Raw genomic sequence first — 20,208 nt, forward strand, 5'->3', positions numbered from 1 at the left:
ACACGTCCTTCTCGGAAAGCCCACCTGGTGGCCTCTCCACTGGGATCCGGGGCCAGGGCCAGGCTCCGTGGGTGCCCTGGCGGGCACAGCGTGGAAGGGGCTTGTTTGATCAGCGGTTCCGCCCGATGCCAGGCTGCTGGGACAGCGGGCAGCGGCCAAACCGGCCCCGCCGCATGCCTTCCGGCCCTCGGCAGGAATGCCATTCATCCCTCCGGTGCTCGCACGGTTACCGCAGTGTTGAGGCCCGGTGGCACCCGGGCCTCTAGGGAGAAGCAGCAGAGCCTGGTGGCCAGCCAGGGGCTGCCGGGGGCCTCGGGCCATCTGCCCGTGACTGGAGAGGGCGAGGAGCACCCCACGGGGGGCACCTGAACCAAACCCCACCAGACACAACTGACACATCCATAGGGGTCCTGAGGCCGGCTGGGGTCAGAAGAAGAAAAGACACACAGGGGGAGACACATGGGGCCAGGGCCTCCTGGCTGTGGGTCCTCCACTCCTAAGCGCCCACCCTCCCCCCCGGGGTTCTCCTAAGAACAGCCCCCACCCAGATCCATGAGTTGGCTCTGGCACCAGACCCATGGCCTCCTGACCTCACATCCTGAGCCCGGACTGTCCAGAGAGGCCTCGGGTCTATGTCCGGTCACCACCAGTGGCCCTTGCTGGGTGTGGTGGCCCCAAAGGTGCCCGGAGGCCGGCGCGACTCAAGGCCTCGCTTGGGACCTGGGCAAAGGTGTTGAGAATGGAGACACGTGGGCATCGTGCCAGCCCAGCCTGCAGAAAGGGGTAAGGAATCAGAAGGGTGGGGGCACCTGAGGGCCAAGGGGGCTTAAGGCTCAGGGCCGGTCCTCAATGGACAGCACACGCATCCCCACCCCCCGGGGACAAGAGCTGCAGGGGCGTCGCACGGGCTCCACGCACACTCACTTCTGATTCCAGCTTTATTGGAGCTGGGCGCTCCCCTCCAGGGAAGGCAAGACACAGCCCGTCGGAAACCCAGCAGCTCTCCCGAAGTGGGAGGCGCTACGGGGACACGCAGTGCCCAGACCGCCACCGCCCCACGCGGGCCGCGCCGACCCCCGTTCACCCAAGGGAAGGGTCGCTGCTGACAGTTAAGGAGGGCGGGGTCTCAGCGGAGGTGCCTGGACAGTGCGTGTGACTCAATGGCATCAGGAGGCCCCAAGAGTCTGTTTCAAGCAGGAGGAGGAGCCTGGCTCCGGGGAATGCTTGAGGCTGTCCCCTCCCTCCAGTACCCAGTGTAGGTCACAATAATTTAAAAGACATGATAGACACTTTAACGCTATATAACAATATAAGTTAACCAGGTTCCTTGGCAGAAGGTGCTGGGCCTGTGGACTCAGTGGTGTCCCGGGACCCGGGGAGGCGGGGCGGGGGAAGGGGTGCTGCGCAGGTCGGGGGCATTCACGGCAGCCTGGAAGTGCCCAGAACAGCAGCCGATGGCATGTCCTGGCATCATCAGGGGCACAACAGGGTAGACGCCAGGGCCCAGACAGTGTCACTCACCCCTGGCCAATGTCTCGCCCACTTGGCCGGGCAGCTGCCTGAGGACACATTTCCACAGGTTTCTACAAGTAAATACCCTATATTTGGGTGGGGGAGGGCACAGGAGCAGAGGTGGGCACACCGGGAGCCAGCTGCACTCCACCCTTGCTGGCAGGTTCACCTCCTCTGGGCTTCAGACTCCCCAGGGGAGGGTGGGAATGTTCGCAGAGGATGCATCGCCCCAAGTCCCGGGGTTTGGGCCCCTCCCCACCCTGCCCGTGGTTCAGAACTGAGCGGGACCCTTCTCGTCCTCCTCTCCCAGGTTTCAGGGAGAGTTGAACTTTAAGAGGAGGGTGTGCATGGGGGGACCCTGGGGGAGGTGTCTGGAGGGCAGCAGGTGGGGAGCTCCGGCCAAGTGTCCTCGTGGATCCAAGTTTTCTCAGCATTGGGATCAGGGCCAAAGGAGTAGGACTGGGCACGGGGCCACTAGAGAAATCCCAGCAGGCACCTCTGAGGGTGCAGGTCCCAGTGTGGCTGGCAGCAGGGGATGAGGGGAGCGGCCAGATTTCACAAAACATGGGGTCAGTCTCATGCCAACCTGGATGTCCCCAGAGTAGGTCTTCCAGGGTCAGGAGCCCTGGCCTGGGGGGTCAGGATGCCCGAGCCAAGGCAGGAGCCTCCACTCACGGCCTCGGGGCCTCTGGCTAATTCTTGAGCCGTTCTGGGCCTCAGTGTCCGCATCTGCCAAAGGCAGCACCCCACCCCCCCTGCCCCGAACCACCCCCACCCCACCAGACCGCCACCAGCACACTGCTGTCCTAGGGTTTCAGCTGGCTCCAGGGGGGCAGGGGGCTCTGTAAACTGGGTGCCAGGCTGGAGGGGGGACCGGGAGGGTGACAGCATCGGGGAGGGAACACAGCACTCCTGGAACCTGACATAGGTGACGGTTTGATTTGTTTGATGTGATTTTTTAAAAAGAAGGATCCCTGCCGGTGGCTCCCCTCAGAGGCCCCCTCGGGGCAGGGCCAGGAGGGAGCTGGGCACGGAGATGCTCCCTGGGGTCTAGAGAGGCGGGGACAGGGAGCAGAGGGCCACAAGGGAATGCGCTAACACGGAGTACAGAGTTAGGACTGGCTATGCCTTAGTGCTAAGAATCCTTTTCTGATACTAAGAAAACATAAATAAAATGTGTCAGCATCTGCCCAGACCACCCGGGGGGTGGGGGGGAAGCCCTGTGGCTGATGCGGCCAGGGAAAAAGTCCCGCGGGGAGGGGGCGGGGGTGGTCAGCCGGCATGGCACATCCATGTCCCTGCCACAAGGTGGGGGAGGGGGACACTCAGAGTCTTGTGGTCACTTCGCTTTCCAGGACGTGTGTCCTTGGGGTTCAATTCCCCAGAGAAAAGAGCAAGAATTCGCTGGGCGCCCCACCAGGGACACCGGTGCCATCGGCCTTGCCCTCTGGGCATCGCTCGACCACAGGAAGTGACGAGAAAGGCGGGAAGGAGCCCCTGAGGGCAGCGAGGGGGCGCCGGTGGGAGCAGCCCTCCCGCGCCCTGAGCTCCCCGCCGCCCCCGACCCCGCAGCCAGCAGGGCAGGGGGGGCGGGGGCGCGCGCGTGCCGGCGGCGGGGGCGCGCGCGCGCGCGCTCACTTGCAGGTGAAGACCTCGGTGCGCTCGCTGCAGGTGTTGCACTTGACAAAGCAGCACCAGTGGAACTTGCAGTTGCACTGCCACACCTTGGTGTACTGGTGGGTGTTGTAGCCACGGCCGCAGCACATGGTGTCGCAGCCGTCCGCGCCCGGCGACGTGCGGTTGCACAGGCGGCCCTGAGTGCCCACGCTGCCCGTGGCCGCGTCCTCCTCGCAGTAGTTGGGCGACTTCTCGATGTACACCAGGTCCGTCTCCATGGGCTTCTGGTAGCTGCGCAGCTGCTTGATCCGCAGGAAGGTGGGCTGCCGCAGGCGGCTGGCCCGCACCACCTCCACCTGCACCGCGGCGTTGTACTTCTCCTTGAGCAGGTGGCCCACCTCGCGGAACTTGGGCAGCGTGGTCCAGCACGTCTTGGTGGTGCACGAGCCCGACACGCCGTGGCACTTGCACTCCAGCTTCATGCGCTCCTCCAGGACCTGCGGGCGACAGGGCGGGGCTCAGCGTGGGCGTGGCCGGGCCCGGGCGCCCCGCCCCCAGCCTTGCGGCACCTGCGGGCGACCGGGCGGGGCTTGGTGTGGGCGTGGCCGGGAGCCCCGCCCCCAGCCCTCCCGGACCTGCGGGCGACCGGGCGGGGGCCCAGTTTGCTCACCCGCAGGGCCTGGGCGTCCCCGCTCCCACTTGCCCCCGTCCTCCAGGGCTCCCCCACTTCCCGCTGTAAGACCACACCTAAGTGCCTCCCCTTCCTGAGCCTCCGTCTCCTCGTCCGTTTAATGGGGCTGCTGACCATAGGTCCCTACTGCAGAGGACCTTATGAGGGTCCAGTGAGAGTGTCCAGAACGTGGCAGAACACGGCGGATGTTTATCAAACGTGGTTCACTAAAGCCTCACAACCCTTCAGGTCAACGCGCGGAGGAGGAAGCCGAGGCCCAGCCGCGCGGCAGGCCGCGTGCAGGTCACAGGGCAGCATGTGGCCAAGCTGGTATTGCACCCAGCCCGGCGGTGATCCAGGCCCAGCAACAGTAGGTGCTTATTAATTGCAGATCCCCACCCTTCCATCTCTCCACGCCCTGCCCTCATGCCTGGGGTAGGGCCTGGCACGTAGTTGGTGCTTAATAAATGGCTGGCTGTTCAACGAAAGCCTGGGGCTCGCACCCAGCTCTGCGCGTGTTTGCTGAAGGGCGGAGGGGGTGGACGAGCAGGAGGTGAGTGCACGGGTCAGCGAGGCCCAGGCGTGCCATCTGCTGGGAAGCCGGCCCCCGGCTGGTGTTGTTCTTTCTCCCCAGCTCCCCGAGGGCCCACAATGGGTGCAGGGTGTGTTTTCCTTGGGCCTCCCTCCGTGGTCCCGGAAGGCCGGTTCCCAGAGCCAGCCCTGACCCCAGGTACTCATTTACCTGGATCGAAAGGACCCTGCCAGCCGGCCTGATTAAAGATGGGGAATCATTAGCTGCCGCCCCACCGTTGCAGAAGGGCCATTTGTCAGCTGTCCGGGCTCTGGTGGCCTCACTTCAGCAGCCCAGCCCTGAAGGAACTTGGCCACTCTCTGCTTCCTGGGCCGGAACCCCAGCCCTGGCCCAGACCAGGAGACCCATAGCGAATGAATGAATGAACGAATGAATGAAACATCCCACAGGGCCAGCTACCATCCCACTTTCCCCACCCTGGCTACCTGGGGCTCCGGTCCTCGGCAAGGACCTGGGGGCTCCCAGCCCGGTGTGGGCGGGAAGAGGAAGCCGACACAAACGGGCGCTCTGAGAGCCTACCCCTGCCGTGGTAAGAGGGCTTCCTGGAGGAGGGGTGCCCACATGGGGTGTGGATGCAGGAGCAGAAGCTCTTTAGGCGGAGGGGAAGGTGTTCCCGGAACGGGCAGCGCAAGGTCTGCAGAGGAAAAGCTCAGCCCACGTGAGCATCACGTGGGTGCTGGGTGGGCCCTGAGGCTGGTGTCTAGGACCTGGGGGTGGGTGGGATTCCCTCCTGTGGATGATGTCCGGGGGCTGGAGGCCCGGGAGGCTGGGAGGAGGAGGGGGCTAGGGGGAGGGGGAGGCTGATGTCCTACCAGGGGAGGGCTGAGTGGGGGAGGGCCCCGGCACCCGGGGGAAGGAATATTCAGAACTGGAATTGCGGGACAAGGGGTGTCTGGGTTGAGGGCACGAACCAGAAGTCAGCTCTGGGGGTCTAGGTGAAGGGCGGGTTGCCCCCCACCAAGGGAACACATATCTGGACCTCCTGCCTGCCTCCTTTACCCTTCTCTCCACACTTCTGTTCATCCTGGCCAGACCTCTCTTTCCCCTCCCTCACCCTTACCCCGTGCTCATTTTTGCATCAATCCTCCCCCACTAACCTGCCCAGGAAGCCTCTCTTGCCCTGGCCACACCGCCCTGCCACGTATGCCCCTCGGCCTAAGAGTGGCCAGATGGATGCCTCTCTCGGAGTCCCCAGCCTGGGGGGCAGTGCCCCCTACCCCGGGCTGCGGGCCCAGGAGATGCCTCCTGAGGCCGTGATGGCCTGAGACCTGGCAGGGGTATCCAGGCCAGCCGGTCCAGCCTCATTGCCGCAGCCTGCGGGACGGCTGCCCCCTCCCTCCCCCTGCCCCCCGCCCATCTCCCCGTCCTCTTCAAGGCCAGGCAGCCCAGCCTCCACCGCCTGCCCTCCTGCCCACCCGCCCAGGCACGTTCGGACCCTGCACGGCCAGGCCGGTGACGGTGGGCAGATGGAGCCGATTGGGCAGCTGTTTGCAAAGCAAGGAGACGCATCCTCGCTTGGCTGGGTCCCCGGGGCCTGAGCCTCTCCTGGGAAGTGATCACAGGATTCAAGAATGTGCCGTTTCCGTCTCCAGTGGCCTCAAGATAAGAGTCACAGCGATGGTGGCGCCAGCCCTGCTGCCCCAGGAGACCACCTGGGAGGGCGTGGGGTGACCTGGCCTCACCCAGACGAGCGGGGCCTCGGTTTCCCCGGACCCAAGCCGTGTGTGGGTGGGGTGGGGGCCTCCGGGAAAAGGCCAAGCTGGTGTTCTTTCTGCAATAAGGGTGCGGCCTGTGCTCCGGAAACAGCTGTGGCCAGGCTGGGGTGGGGTGGGGTGGGGGTCCCGGCATCCTAGCGAAGGCACTTTACACTCCACTCTGGCAACAGCCGCGGGCAGGCGGCTCTGAGCCTGGGGCCACAGAGGGACGTGACACGTTTGTTTCTGGGCCCTCACTGGTGGCCTGACCCTCCGGGGGCCTGCGAGGCCCCGGGGGACGAGGCCCACATCTGCTTCGCCCTCTGACCTGGGCGTAGGCATCAGGTGAAGCTGTCTGCTCAGTGCCCGGGCCGTGAAGGAGAGGGGTGGCCACACGGTCCGGCCAGCCTGGGGGCCTGGCGTGGCTGGCAGCTTCCCAGCTGGGGACTTCGCAGAAGTCACCCCTCCCTGGACCTGGGTTTTCACCCAGACGATGGGAAGGACGTGCCCCCTGGGGCAGGACCGGCATCGATCCTAGATGAGGTCGGGTAGGGGCTGTGCCCAGCTGACGGGGGTCCTGCCCCAGCTCCCGGTGCCATCACTGACTTCAGACCTCCGTCACCCACGAGAGGAGTCCAAAGCCATCCTGATAACAGTGCCCAGGACTGGCCCACTGAGGATGTGGTGAACTGAATAGTGTCTCCCCGAAATTTACGTCCACTCAGAACCTCAGTATGTGAGCTATTTCCTTATTTGGAAAATAGGTCTTTCCAGGTGTAATTAAGGCTCGAGATGAGGCCATCCTGGACCAGGGTGGGCCCTAACTCCGAGGCCACCTGTCCTTGTAAGGGACAGAAGGGAAAAAACAGACCCAGAGGTTGGGGACCATGTGCAGAGGGGGGCAGCCAGGATAATGAGGCCACAAGCCGAGGAGCGCCTGGGGCCGCAGGGAGAGGCAGGCAGGGTCCTACTCCAGAGCCATCACGGGGAACGGTGGCCCGGCTGGCACCTGGATTTAGGACTTCCGGCTCTAGAACTAGGAGAATAAATCTCTGTCGCTCTGAGCCACCCAGGCCGTGGGACTTCGTGTGGTACCAGTCAGCTTGTTTCCCACCCGCCTTGCTGACCTCCGGGGCCCTGAGCAAGTGGGAGGGGGCGGGGTGGCCTGGACAAACTAGGGTGGGGACCAGGGCACCCCAGCACTGGGGGGGGGGACCTGTGAAGATCCAGACCCAGTTGTTGTGGAAACCTCAAAAGCTACAGCTCCCCCTCACTGACACCCCCAAGCTCCGTGCTAGCAGAAGCAGGAGGATCCCCGCCCCCCAGGGTCACGGCCTTTGCCAAAGGCTCAGACCACACGTGTGCTCCCCAGCTCAGGGTCGGGGGCTGTTGGAAGGGCAGTGGGGGAGGGGCACAAGGTTCACTGTGTCCGCTGCGCAGACGAGCAGACCGAGGCTCCGAGGAAGACTCACACGCAGTCAGGGGCAGCACCGGCCGGCACCAGAATCCTGGCCGCTGAGCCCTGTGGAGCCCTTTCCTGTGACCGCCCTGCCCTGATGGGCCCTCCCCTCCTACTCCTCATCTCAGTTTACGGCTTCACGGTTCAAGACCCCACGCGCTGACCTGCCTCCACCCAGGCCCCTCGGCCCTCAGGCTGCTGGGATCACTGTCTCAGGGACCTGTCCCACGGCACCTGTCGCCCAGAGGCCAGAATCCGGCCCGGCCCTCGTGGCCCTGCACAAGGGGCCCGTCCCACACGCCGCCACCCTAAGCTGGCCCAGAGGCCTCACTGCCCCGCACCTGTGACCGGAATCCCACCCCCCCCCCCCCCCCCACGTCCCGGCCTTGGTTGTGCTGGTCCCTGTGCCTGGAGTGCCCTTCCCTGCATCTCTGCTGCTTATTCGGACGCTTCTCCACCAAGCACTAACCAGGGCCCAGGCCTCCGGGGACGCCAGTGTCTCTGTTGCCCACCCGGGGCCTCACTGTCCTCGTGCAGAAAAGGGGGATATGGTGAGACCTTCCTCCCAGGGCTGTTGGAAAGCCCTTCCTCGGGACCTAAGAGGAACCTCCTCCTCCAGGGAGCCCTCCCCATGCCTCCAGGTAAACGAACCTTGCCTGCCTCTGCCTGCCAGGGCACAGGTGGGGATGTGTCTGTGCCTGAAGAATGGAGCCTCCGCGCCGTGTGTGAGCTCCTTGGAGGCAAAGACTGTGTCCCTCTTTCCTTCATTCGTCCACCCGTGCACTCATTGGACGCCAAGCTAATAACCACGTCTACAAGATCAAGTCAGTCCCTGGGCCTGGCATTCAAGGCCTGCTCCGGGCAGCCGGCCCCTGCTCCCAGTGTCACCTCCCTCTGCCTGTGCTCTTTTCTGGCCTGCTGGGACAGCACCTCCTCCGGAGAGCTTCTGCTGCCCCCCCCCCCGCCCCCGCCCCCGCCCCATGCCCCCCACGCCCCCGCCCCATCTCCAAGCTCTCACTGCTCCTGGATCTGTCCTCTGCACCCCTGAGTGGACCCACTTGGCACCACGGGGGCTCCCATGACCATGGCCACTCTTACTCCTTGTCTCCCGTGCCCAGCCTAGCTAATGCCAGGCACAAAGAAGGGGCAGGGAATGTTCGTCGAGTGAGTGAGCGAGCAGCTGGTGGCCTTAGCTGTGGTCCCCGCGGCAGAGGGCGGGCAAGTCTGTCCCCGTGCCTGCAGAGACCCGCAGGCCCTGGTGCCCCGGGTGCAGCCCCTGGGGCCGGGGAACCAGACCTGGAGAGGCGTTCCGCTCGGCTGGCGCTCTATCTCGGGCCATCTCGCCGCCATGGTGGCCGCTCCTCCCGGCCCAGTATCTGGGGCCCTCATCTCCCTGAGGCGGGGCCGGGCTCACCCTGACTTCTGCCCCAGTGTGGCCCTGCCTGAACGTCCTCCATGATTGCCCCACACCGCTGCACCCGCCCCCTGTGTGAAGCTGGCTGCTCCTCAAGACCTCCCAACTTGCAGTCTCCACCCTTCCTCAGGCTGCTCTCTCAGGGCGATCTGAGCCAAAGGCCACCTCCTCCGGGAAGCGTTCCTGGTGTGCTGGTACGACCCCTCTGGGACCAGGGCGGGGACATGGGACCGTGGCCCCCACGCTGGGCCCTGGGCCCCGCCCTGCCATCCCCCAGCTGCTGGCCATGCGCATGTCACTTCCTGACTCCCAGCCTCAGTCTTCATACCTCCGAAATGGGAACAGTAAGGCCTCTGGGAGGGTCAGAGGGGCCGACCAGGCCCAGCGCCACCCACCACACACCTTGGGGGTTCAGATCCCCAAGGACCCCCTCCACCCCACCCCAGGAGAGGCTCAGGGCCGGGGGTGGGGGCGGGGAGCCCCGGTGAGGCGGCAGCCACCCCGCCCGCCCCCTCCCCGGACGCGCCCGCCCTACCTTCCTGCCGGCCTCGTTGTTGTGCAGGTTCATGAGGCGCCGCGCGTTTTTCTTGATCTCACGGGCGTCCACGAAGCGCCGGGAGAAGTCGATGCCGTAGCGCACGTCGGCGGAGCAGCCGCCCCACTTCCAGCCCTCCGCCTGGTTGTAGTAGCCCTGCTTCTCTCGGTCGCACCCGCAGTTGCTCAGGTTCCCCTGGCTGCAGGCGGCCGTGACCGCGTGGGCCACCCCGGCCGCGGTGATGGCGTAGGTGAAGGCGGCCTCCCGGCTCCCTGCGGGGGTGGGGGGATGGGGTGCACGCGGTGAGGACCCGCGCGCATCTCCGCCCGCCCTGCGCCGGGCCACCCTGGCCTCTGTGCTCGCCCTCTCTGAGTTCCGGGCTCAGCAAAGTGGGGCGGGCAGAACCCCTCTAGCAGGGCTGTGGCGAGGACAGTGGCAGGCACGTGGCACTCGAGACCACTGTCACCTCCTTTCCCTGTCCCAAGCGCCCCAACCCTGGGGGGGAGCAGGGGTGGGCTCTGCGAGGGGGCATGTGGGGTCTGTGCCCCGCCCCCTCCACTCGGCCAGCCTCCCAGCACCCACCCACCACCCTGTTCCAGGCTCTTTGCTGCCGCCTCCCTGTCTTTGACCACCCCCTGTCCCCCCATCACCAGGCCTCGGCTTCCTGGGGCTCTCCTCTCTCTCAACACCCCTGCCTGGCTCAGATGCCCCCCTGAACTGCCCAGACTTTGGATGCCCGTCCTCCTTGCCTCCCCCACCCCCAGCCACCAGTCGAGGGGCCCACGGTACAGTCTGGGCACCTCTACCCTGCACCCTCACTGGGTCTCCTCTGCCTGAGCAGGAAAGGCCCTCAGTCCGAGCCCAGCTGGCTTCCCCATCCTCCTTTTTCTGTCCCCTGCCCAAAACAACGTCTCTTTCCTTCCGGAAAGAGCTGCTCCTGTGCTCCTGGGGTTTCCTGGTCTTTCCAGGGGAATGTCCTTGCCCTCCTTGTCCAAAGCCTCATGATTTTCCAAGACCGGTTCCAATGCCTCTTCTTCCAGGCAGCCTTTCCAGACTGCCAGCCAGAAGGGGGCCTGGGCTACCTACCGCCCCCAGTCACGGATCTGACTCTTATCACACCTGATGCTGTCTACCCAGTTAGCCCTGTAGCTGAGCCGTCCCGGCTCCACGGGGGCCCACAGCCCCCTGGATGGAAGGGTCCAGAGCCGATTCATCTTTCATTTCCACAGGCTCCGGCTGGGCCCTGGGCATCCCGCCATCCTGGCCCGGCCTCTCCTGCCCCTGAGCCCCAAGGCTCGCTGCAGGCCACGGCCCGGTCTGTGAGGTCCTCAGCAGCTGGCACTGTGGGCCTGGAGCTCGGTGACGCCCCTGTAGTTGCACAGAGCCTGTGCCTGTGATCGGAAAGGCCCCTCAGGGTGCCTGACCGCTGTCCCTGCGAGTGGGGGCTAGAGTGATGGCCCCAGAGGGTCGAAGGTCAAGTCCTTTCCATGAACATCCACTAAGCACCACCCCGCATGCCAGCTGTGTGATCGGCCTTGAATGTGTGCTCTGGGGTCCCCTCCTCACCTACCAACCTGCTGGGGGGAGCTCGCCTCGGTGGGCTTCCTGTTCCCTGGGGGTCCTCCCATCGGGGCTGAGGACCTGTTGGTCTTAGAGACCCAGTGCCGAGGAAGCTTTGGTCGACCTCTGCCACCAAGGAGGAGGCACAGCTTCCTGAAAACGTCCGTCCTCTGAGAAGAGCTAAGGGAGGGTGGCGTTGGGCAAGACCGAGATCTGCAAAGGACACAGGGCCGCCTCTGCCTTCCCGTCCAGCCCCTGCTCCTCTCCGGGCCCTTCCTGCCCACACCGCTCCCCCGACCGCACCTGCCACCACCTGGGACCTGCCAACCAGCGGCGTAGGGCGCTGTCCCCAGCACCACTCCTGTGGGAAGCGCCTGTCAGCACAGTTGCCCTTCGAGGGGCACCGAGGAGCCCCCAGCCCTGCAGCGTCGAGGCGGGCCGGCTGGGGGCTCCCAGGCAGACGCAGGGTCAAGGGAGAATATGGGGCTCTCCCTCCCCAGCTCTAAATCAGGTCGAGGCTACCCGAAGGGAAGGGTGTCGGGTACGAACTGGTTACCAAACTCCCTGCTATTGGTGATAGTGTTGCCCAAGCCCAGCAGGCCTGCCGACGAGGTCACGCGCACGGGCACACAGGCGCACGCCGCGGGGGAGGGTGCACGAAAGCATTTCGGGGGCTCCGGGAGGGGAAGTGACCGTAGAGCTTTGTAAGAAAGGGCATGGGGGGGGGATCACGGAACCTCAGAGGACGTCCCCACCTGCCTCTGTGAGGGGTGGAGTCAAGGAAGGCTTCCTGGAGGAGGGGACACCTTAAGTAAGGTGTGTGTTGTGCGTGGATATGAGTGGATGTGTGCACGTGGGTGTGTGCGTTCCTGGCGGTGGGCACAGCAGGAGCAAAGGTCCAAGGTGCAAAACAGTTTGCTGAGGGCGCCTGGGTGACTCGGTCAGTTGAGGTCTGACTCTTGATTTCGGCTCAGGCCATGATCTCTCAATCGTGAGACCAAACCTCCTGTCAGGCTCCAATCTGAGCATGCAGCCTGCCTAGAATTCTCTCTCTCTCCTTCTGCCCCTCCCCCACCAAAAATAGATAAATAAACATTAAAAAAAGGGGGGGGGGGAACCTGGGCGGCTCAGTCAGTTAAGCATCCAGCTTCGGCTCAGGTTGTGATCTCATGGTTTGTGAGTTGAAGCCCCGAGTGCCGCTGGGATGGAACCTGTTTGGGATTCTCTCTCTCCCTCCCTCTCTGCCCCTCTCCTCCTCTCTCTCTCTCTCTCTCTCCAAATAAACAAATAAAAACTTAAAAAAAGAAGAAATCGTTTGCTGGTCTGATGCTAGAAGTGTGAGCTCAAGAGTAAGGAGAAAAGAGGCCGTCGAGGCCTGGGGGAGCCAGGTGAGGGCGGCCAGAGCCTGCTCTGGCTACAGGAACCGTTCAGCAAAGCGGGTCAGCGGAGCCAGGCCTCCTTCGTCCCCGCTGTCACCCGCCAGCTCCCGCCGCCTACCAAACACCCTCACCCCACGTATGTCCTCCCTGAGCTCCCAGACAGTCGTGCGAGGCAGGCTCGTCACGGGCCCATCCCACGGGTGAGCAGACCGAGGCACAGAGAGGCTGTTGAACTAGGGCTTAGCGGCCGGAGCAGGGTCTGAACGCAGGCAGTAGCATCAAAGCCCCGAGGGGCAGAGGGAGGGACGCGGGGCCTGGGGCTCAGCCTGGTCTCTTTGCCGCTGAGGGACTTGGGGCGGAAGAGGCACACGCAGCCCCCGGAGCGAGGCGTTTGGACCCTCCGTGGCCCTTGGGACTCAGCGTGTGGCCGGCAGGTGAACGCAGGGCGGGAGCTGGCCTCGCAGAGGGCACGTCGAGAGCGAGGCGCCCAGGAGGTGGGGGTGAAAGGACTGTTCAGTCGCACCAAGAGGCCTGCGGATGGAGTCCCAAGTCCCACAGCCAGGCCCTGCCCGAGCCAGGATGGCGTGGGGGCTCCCCGCCGAGGCCCTGGAACCTGCCACCCGGCCCTCCCCTACGCAAAATGCGACACGTCCTGCTGTCCTGAAGTCCCCAAGCAGGCAAGCAGGCAAGCAGGCATGGAGGCCGGGCCCGTGCACCTGGAGGACATTTCTCGAAAGCCTCCCTTCCGTCCTTTGTGCCAGCTCCTGGCGTCACCTGCTTTAGGCCCCTCGCAGACTCTCGGTTACTCATCGGTTACTCACGGGGCGGCCACTCCCGCTAATTCCTTTTTTATTTGGTTCTAATGGGCCAAACCCTGTCTCGCCACGAAGGCAAGGGGAGGCGATCGGGGGCGGGGCCGGGGGGGCCAGGCGAGGGGTAGTTTGGGGAGAATCGCGGAGGGTGACGTTGGGTCTTGGATCGGGGGCTTTGTGGCACCCGTGTTCTGCACGCACACACCTCGTGTCATTCCCACGCGGCCCCACGGGGGTGGGGGCATCACCGCGCTATTCTGCAGACCCGGATGGGGGGGCAGCCCCCTCCCGAGGTCACTCCCGGGGCCATCCCGGGAGCCCCAGGGGCACTGCCTGCAGTCCTCCTTCAGGGTGAGAACAGGTGGGGGACAAGCCCCTCAAACCTGTGGGCCCAGCTCAGCTACCACTGGTGGCTCCCCAGACTTGTGAGATGACCTCAAGCCCCCGGGGCCTGACCCCACCCATCCCCACCTACCATTCCCTGCAGGCTCGCTGGGCCCAGGGCCAAATGACCGCCCCACCTGGGGACACGCGCGACTCACTGCACTCACCACCGCGCCCTGGTTCGTGATGCCCACCCAGCTGGGCGCCGGCCCACTCCTGCCCAGAGCGCCCACCCGGGTTCCCCTGGGTCCACACGCAGCTTCCGGCACTCTGGACACGGCTGGGATGCCCCTGCTGCCTAGACCCCGTCAGGGTGAGTCGCCCTCACCCTCCTCTGGGCTCTTGCCAGGCGCCCTTGGGCTGTCGGGACGGTGGGCGGGACCCATGTCTGATTACTTTGCGTACCCCCAGCCTTGTCCCCGGGCCCCGCACACCAGCAGGTCTGGGGCTGGGTGCCTTGCATCCTTGCCTCCTCTTATCCCCGCAGCTGCCCCGTGAAATCAGTGCCCTTGCTCAGACCATCTCAAGGGTGGCGACACGGAGCCAGCGTCGGGGCGGGAAGCACTCCGCTCCAGGTGATGGCGGCAGTGGCCGTCTGAGCTCAGTTGTGTCCCGTGACGGAGACCTGGTCTCCTTGGGTCCGGCACACTTCAGTCTCGGGAGGCCTGGGGGGCCCTCCGGGGGCCCAGAGCCCACCCCAGCATGGATCTGCACCCTCAGACACTGGAGCCAGCATCGGCATCCAGCAGTATCCCTGGAAAACGCCGGAGACAGGCAGGCGGCACATCGGCCACCCCCCACCCCAGTCGGGGCCTCATGAGCCCCGGGTGGGTCCCTGCGCGCACAGCCCCTGACGCAGGGCCCGCTGTTTCCTGGCCAGTCCGTTCCTGGGGCCTGGAAGGTCAAGGCAAGAACCGTTAGCCCCGTAGGGCCCAAGGTTTCAGCAAAGCAGGACACGGAGGGTGGAACAGACAGGAGGGCACTGGACCTGAAGCCATATCTGCTGTGTGGCTCCAGGCCAGTCACAAACCCTCTCTGAGCCTGTGTCCCCATTTACCAAGTGGGGCTTACAGTTCTCACCCGCTCCACGCCCCGGCCCCGAGAGCAAATAGGACAAACGGCCATTGCCCTCACGTCACCAAACGATGAGCAGGACTCAGGCGGCGGGGGTTGAGCAGGGAAAGCCCAGGGCTCCCAGGATGGGCCCAGGCATCACTCTGGCTTCCTCCCTGGGGCCGACCCAGCCGGGCCTGCCCAGCTGCTCCCTCCACGCATATTCTGGATAAATCCCCAATGTCCGGAGCAGCACAGCCTTCAGAAACCGCTGCCACGTGGGCAAACTGAGGCACCGGGACCCTCGGGGACTATGCACCTCTATGCCTTCTTTCCTATAGGTTGTTCAAGGTCAAGCCCTCCCTGACCCTGCTGGGCGCCAGGCTCAGAGAGAGCAGAAGCAGCCTCCTGCCTGCCCCATGCCCTCACGGTGCCAGCCAGACCACCAGGCCCAGGGCCTAGCAGACTTAGTCCCTCCCGTCAATCCTCGCCCTGACCCAGAGGAGGACACTGGACACCAGGCAGATCTTTGCGAGCAGCTCCTGGAGGGGACGGATGTCCCCTCCTGAGCAAATCGGGAAGCCGGGCAGAACAGAGCTACCCCCACCCTCCAGGGGAGAGCAGGGCTAAACCCCTCCTCCATATGCCCCGTGCGTTCCCCTCGCTGTCCCCTCAAAGCTACTTGCCAGTTCCTGGCGTCCCCAGGGCCCTGGCGTACTGTTTTCTGAAGACCACAATTGAGCTCATAATGACCTGATTGACTGCAGGCCGGGGGAAGCAGGTAGGAAATGCACTTGGCTCCTTCTGAGAAGGGAAGCCGAGACTCTGGGACCTCAGAGCTGAGGCCCCTCCAGTGCTATCCTTCTGTCCCCAGCAAGGAACCTGAGGCCCAGCCAGGGACAGTGTGCTGCCCCGTGTCACCCAGCAGCTCAGGGAGTGGAGCCCATACTGGGTGTTCTGAAGTGACTGAGGTGAGGCCAAAAGTCTGGGGCCACACACAGCCCCAGAGGGGAGGCTCAGAGTCTGGCACCTGGAGTCCAAGTCTGGACCCTAAGATTGGCCAGTTGGGGGGCCTTGGACCAGTCAAGGAGACCAGTCCCTGTCTCCACTTCCTCACCTGCAAAATGAAGATAATTGCTCCAAAACGGCCAAGTGGCTGAGCCAGAGGCGTGCCACACGTGGAATCTCCGTGTGTGTGTGCACACACGCGTGTGGCCGTGGGCATACACCCAGGCTTACACGTGAATGCGGTTCCCGTGGGTGTGAGCGAGCGTGTGCACCTGTGCACGTCCCATGCTCATGGCCAACACGGTTCAGATCACCTTGCCTGTCGGCCCACCTGTAGTTGGCCTTCATAAAACAATATGGCGTTTTCTACGACACAAGAGTAAAACGGGCCAATAGCCCAAGTCACAACGGGCAAAGGATCGGAAGAGACATTTCTCCAAAGACGATACAAAACCAGCCAATAACACGCGAAAAGACGCTCCACATTGTCAGCCGTCACGGAAATGCAGGTCAAAACCACAGCGAGGTGCCAGGCCACCCCCGCCAGGATGGCGAAAATAAAGACAAACAGAAGTCAGCGAGGATGAGGACACATCGACCCTCACACGCTGCCACGGGGAGCGAAGAACACGGCAGCCCCTGTGGAGAACCGTCTGCCGGCTCCTCAAAAGCGGGGTGGGGGCTGGGCGGCTGTCGGTTGAGCGCCCCACTCTCGGTCTCACGGTTCGTGGGATCCAACCTCGCATCGGGCTCTGCTCTGGCAGCACGGAGCTTGCTTGGGATTCTCTCCCCCTCTCTCTGCCGCTCCCCTGCGTGCCTTCTCCCCCCGCCCCCCTCCCTCTCTCAAAATAAATAAATAAACTTTACAAAAGATGAAAGTTAATCATAGAATTACTGCAGAACCAGAAATTCCCCTGCAGGGTACCAAGAGAAGTGAACACGTGTGTCCACACAGCAGCTTTTACGTAAACACGGCAGGGTTATTTATGACAGCCCCGGAGCGGGAGTGACCCCAACGTCCAGCGGCGACGAATGGATGAGCAAGAGGTGGTCCAGCCACGTGACGGAATAGTCCTCAGCCACGAAAAGACTCAAACCCCGACAACACGGAGGAGCCTTGAAAACACGTACTGAGTGAAAGACACCAGCCACAAAAGGCCACGTATTTATTGCATGATCCCGGGGATATGAAATGGCCAGCATAGGTCAGTCCATGGGGACAGGAAGCAGATGAGTGTTGGTCAAAGGCCGGGGGCTTGGAGGGTGATCGCTGAGGGGTGCACGGCTTCCTTTTGGGGTGCTAAAAATGTTCTACGATTGTGCACAACTCTGCATTCAGACTAGAAACCACGGAATGGGACACTTACGTGGATGAATTGTGGGCTCCGTGAATTCTACCTCAACAGGCTGTCGTAAAAACATACAGCACTTGATGGGTGTTAGCGGACTGCATACAACCTGTCCTCTGCTTTAACACTCTCAGGATGCTGGGCTCAGAGGAGGCAAGTGACTGGCCCAAGGTCACACAGCAGGCCAGCTACAGAGCTGGGATCTCACTCGGGACCCCACAGTCACGCTCAGACTAGTCCCCATCTGCCAGGCAGCGATGTGCTCTGTCCTGCCTCGCGTCCTGCCGACAGTGCCTGGGACCAGGGCTGGCCAACATCAGCCCTTGCTTTCTCTGTTGCCATCCGGCACCCTCAACACTGACCACAGCCTGCCCTCCTGGCCAAACCCCCAGAGCCCTGGAGGCGAGGCCTTCAGCCCCCACCCATCCCCCGGCCCAAGGCCAAGTGCACAGCCAGGGGGCCGACAATCTGGGAGGGGGTTCCCTGAGAGTATGGGCAGGAGCCCAGGGTCAGAACCATGGAGGGTCAGCAGGACAGGTGACTGGGGGGTGACCGGGGAGGGCGTGGCAAGAGACATGAGCCACACACACACAACAGGGAACAGTGTGCAGGTAGAGGGCACTGCAATGCTAAGTCCCCGAGAAGGGAACGAGGAGAGCATGAGTGGTCCAACCCCACAGAGAGTGTGAAGCATGAGGTTTCACTGCGTTGGCTTGGGGAGCCCTTGGGGAGGGGGCTGGACTTTAAGAAGAGGAGGAGCCCCTGGAGGGTGACCCTACGAACGACTTTTTAAAAGGCCCCTCCGGCTGACTGTGGGCAGCACGGTGGGAGCAGGGCACAAGGGGCGGGGTAAGAAACACTGGTGGCCTGCCAGGCGGAGGAGGTGATGGTGGCCGGGCTTGGGACACAGTCTAAGGGTAGAACCAACAGGTCTAGCCGGTGGAAACTCTCCCGATGTGGGGCCCGGGCATCTGGCGGGGCTGTTACCAAGAGAGTGGTGGAAAGGATCAGGTTTGGGGGAAATCGAGGCACTGCCTTTGGCCACAGGCAGTTTGGGGTTCCCCGGGGCACAGCAGAAGGGAAGCAGGGGACGCCGGGCACTCAGGCCCTGCCTGGGAGTCCCCCGGCCCTGCTGATCACCATCACGGGGGCCAACCCAGACGGGACCGGGGTCCCGGGTGACCCTCCCCAGTCCTCCGTTCTCCTAGCCTCAGTTTCCCCATGTAACATGAAAGTGAGGCCAGTGCCGTGGGTTCTAAACCTCAGAACAGGGCTGCTGGGGCTGAGGTGGGGAAAGGACGTGGGATGGAGTGGTCCCCAAGTCCGCCAGACCTGAGGCCTGGCCAGTGGGACGCTGCCAACTGGTGAGGGCATCTGAGTTCCCACTCCCACCCCAACCCGCCCGCGGCCCCTCATAAGCCTAGAAGTGGGGTGAAAGCATTGCCCCCCCACACACACCCAATTTATGGGTGGATAGATTGAGGCCCGGGAGGCTAGAAGGCACCCTAAGCCAAACTGGGAGCTCCCGGCGTCACTCAGGCAAGCAGGTGCAGTGCCCATGTCCAGGTTTTAGGGAGCATAGGAACTGGGGGGCAGGGGGGGAAGCCCAGGGACCGGGGTGGGACTGGTGAGCCTCCCTGGTCCCTTGGCCCCAGACCGTGCTCAGCCACCGGCCCTGAGCATCTAACTCCCTGCCTGAGGTGTATCCCGGCCCGGCTGGGGGGCGGGGAGGTGGTTCCTGCAGGAAGCAGGGACAGCGGGTGCCAGGCGAGCCCAGAGATGCCTCCAAGCCCAGCGAGGTCCCGAACCCTATTTGTGCACTTGAAGAACGGGAAGCCCAGAACCCTGGCCCACCAGCCTCCCCTCCCCCGGCCCGGCCTGGGGTTTCCGTGGGGGCCCGGCCTGGACCACCCGGGCGGGATCCGGGCTCTGCCCCGTGACGGCCAGGCAGGTGCCTGTTTCTGCGCCTGTTAAGGGGAGGTGAGGAGGCCTCCACTTTGCAGGGTCCAGGCAGCGGGAGTGAGTGAGTGCCACGGAGGGAGGGCTCAGAGCAGCTGGGACGCAGGAAGGGCCCAACGCACGTGGGCTGCTTTTATGATTCATGTCAGGATGGGCCTAGACCCCGGGCCTGGCACGGCTGCGTGGGTGGGTGCAGCCTGTGTTGAAGCCGTGGGCGGGCACGCGTTCTCTGTGTGTGTGTTTCTGTGGCCCTCTCTCTGTCCCTCTTTCTGTATGTCTGTCTTTCTCCATTCCTCTCTCTCTCTCTCTCTCCTCCTCTGTCCCCATCTGTCCCTCTGTCTCCTTCTGGCCCCGCCCCGGCCCCCACCCCAGCTCACCTGTGGCTGAGTCAGTGTCTCCGCACTAAGCTCTTCTCTGCCGTTGTCATAAACAGAGCACTGGAAAACGTCCTGCCAGGTCCGAACACGCCGGGCCTTTGTTCTGACCCAGTGAGGCCCTCGCACGCCACGCAGCAGCCCTGCGGTGGGTCACGCTCCAGCTGGGCAGGGGGTCGCCAGGCCCAGAGTGGGCAGAGCCTGGCTTAGGGCCAGCATGAGCCCGAGCCCCGGGATCCGTGTCCCAAGCTGGGATGGCCTTCCAGGAGCTTCTACCCCCCCACTCAGAGCTCTGGGGACGCTGGGACGGCCTCTCCTGCAGCCCTGGCTTCTGGTAGCCCCTCTCGTTAGGGAGGTCAGCCTCAGACAGACTGCCCTCGAAAGTTCCTTCGTCCTTTGCTTGCGGCAAATCAACAATGGCTTATGCGTGGGGACACCGTGGAATGAGAGCCCCTGCCCCTCTGGGCTATGCTACGGCCCCCTGGCAACTGGACCCCTGCTGGTGCACAGTGCTGGACTGCTGAATCACATCTCTAGGCCTGGGGCGCCCGGGTGGCTCAGTCAGTTAAGCATCCCGCCTGACTTCAGCTCAGGTCACGATCTCTGGGTCTGTGAGTTCGAGCCCCACGTCGGGCTCTGTGCTGACAGCTCAGAGCCTGGAGCCCGCTTCGGATTCCGCGTCTCCCTCTCGCTCTGCCCCTCCCCTGCTCGCGCTCTGTCTCTTTCAAAATTAAATAAACATCAAAAAAAATTTTTTTAATTAATAAATCTCTAGGCCTTAGCGGTGTGTGACCTTGGGTGAGACATTAGCCTCCTGGGAGCCTCAGTGTCCCCGTC

The 20,208-nt window shown here is 63.8% G+C and overlaps 2 protein-coding genes across 7 annotated transcripts in view; one reads left to right on the forward strand and one right to left on the reverse strand.

Annotated features, from left to right (window-relative positions):
• ATXN10 (ataxin 10) overlaps positions 1-20,208 on the forward strand; it is a 537,342-nt gene that overhangs the window by 231,060 nt on the left and 286,074 nt on the right. The window lies entirely within an intron of this gene.
• Positions 925-20,208, reverse strand: part of WNT7B (Wnt family member 7B) — a 47,947-nt gene continuing 28,663 nt past the window's right edge. For 4 of the 6 annotated variants that reach the window (XM_060656089.3, XM_060656091.3, XM_060656090.3 and 1 more), the window contains exons 3-4: positions 9,494-9,765; positions 3,029-3,626 (exon numbers count right to left, since the gene is read on the reverse strand). In XM_060656089.3, coding sequence (XP_060512072.1) covers positions 3,147-3,626; positions 9,494-9,765 — 752 coding nt within the window. In that variant the 3' untranslated portion in view covers positions 3,029-3,146. Of the gene's footprint in view, positions 3,627-9,493; positions 9,766-20,208 lie in introns of all 6 variants that reach the window. The other 2 variants (XM_060656087.2, XM_060656086.3) reach the window with 1 other exon arrangement.

The sequence above is a fragment of the Panthera onca genome, chromosome B4, assembly GCF_046562875.1.
Source record: "Panthera onca isolate mPanOnc1 chromosome B4, mPanOnc1 haplotype 2, whole genome shotgun sequence".
In the NCBI taxonomy this organism is placed as follows: domain Eukaryota; kingdom Metazoa; phylum Chordata; class Mammalia; order Carnivora; family Felidae; genus Panthera; species Panthera onca.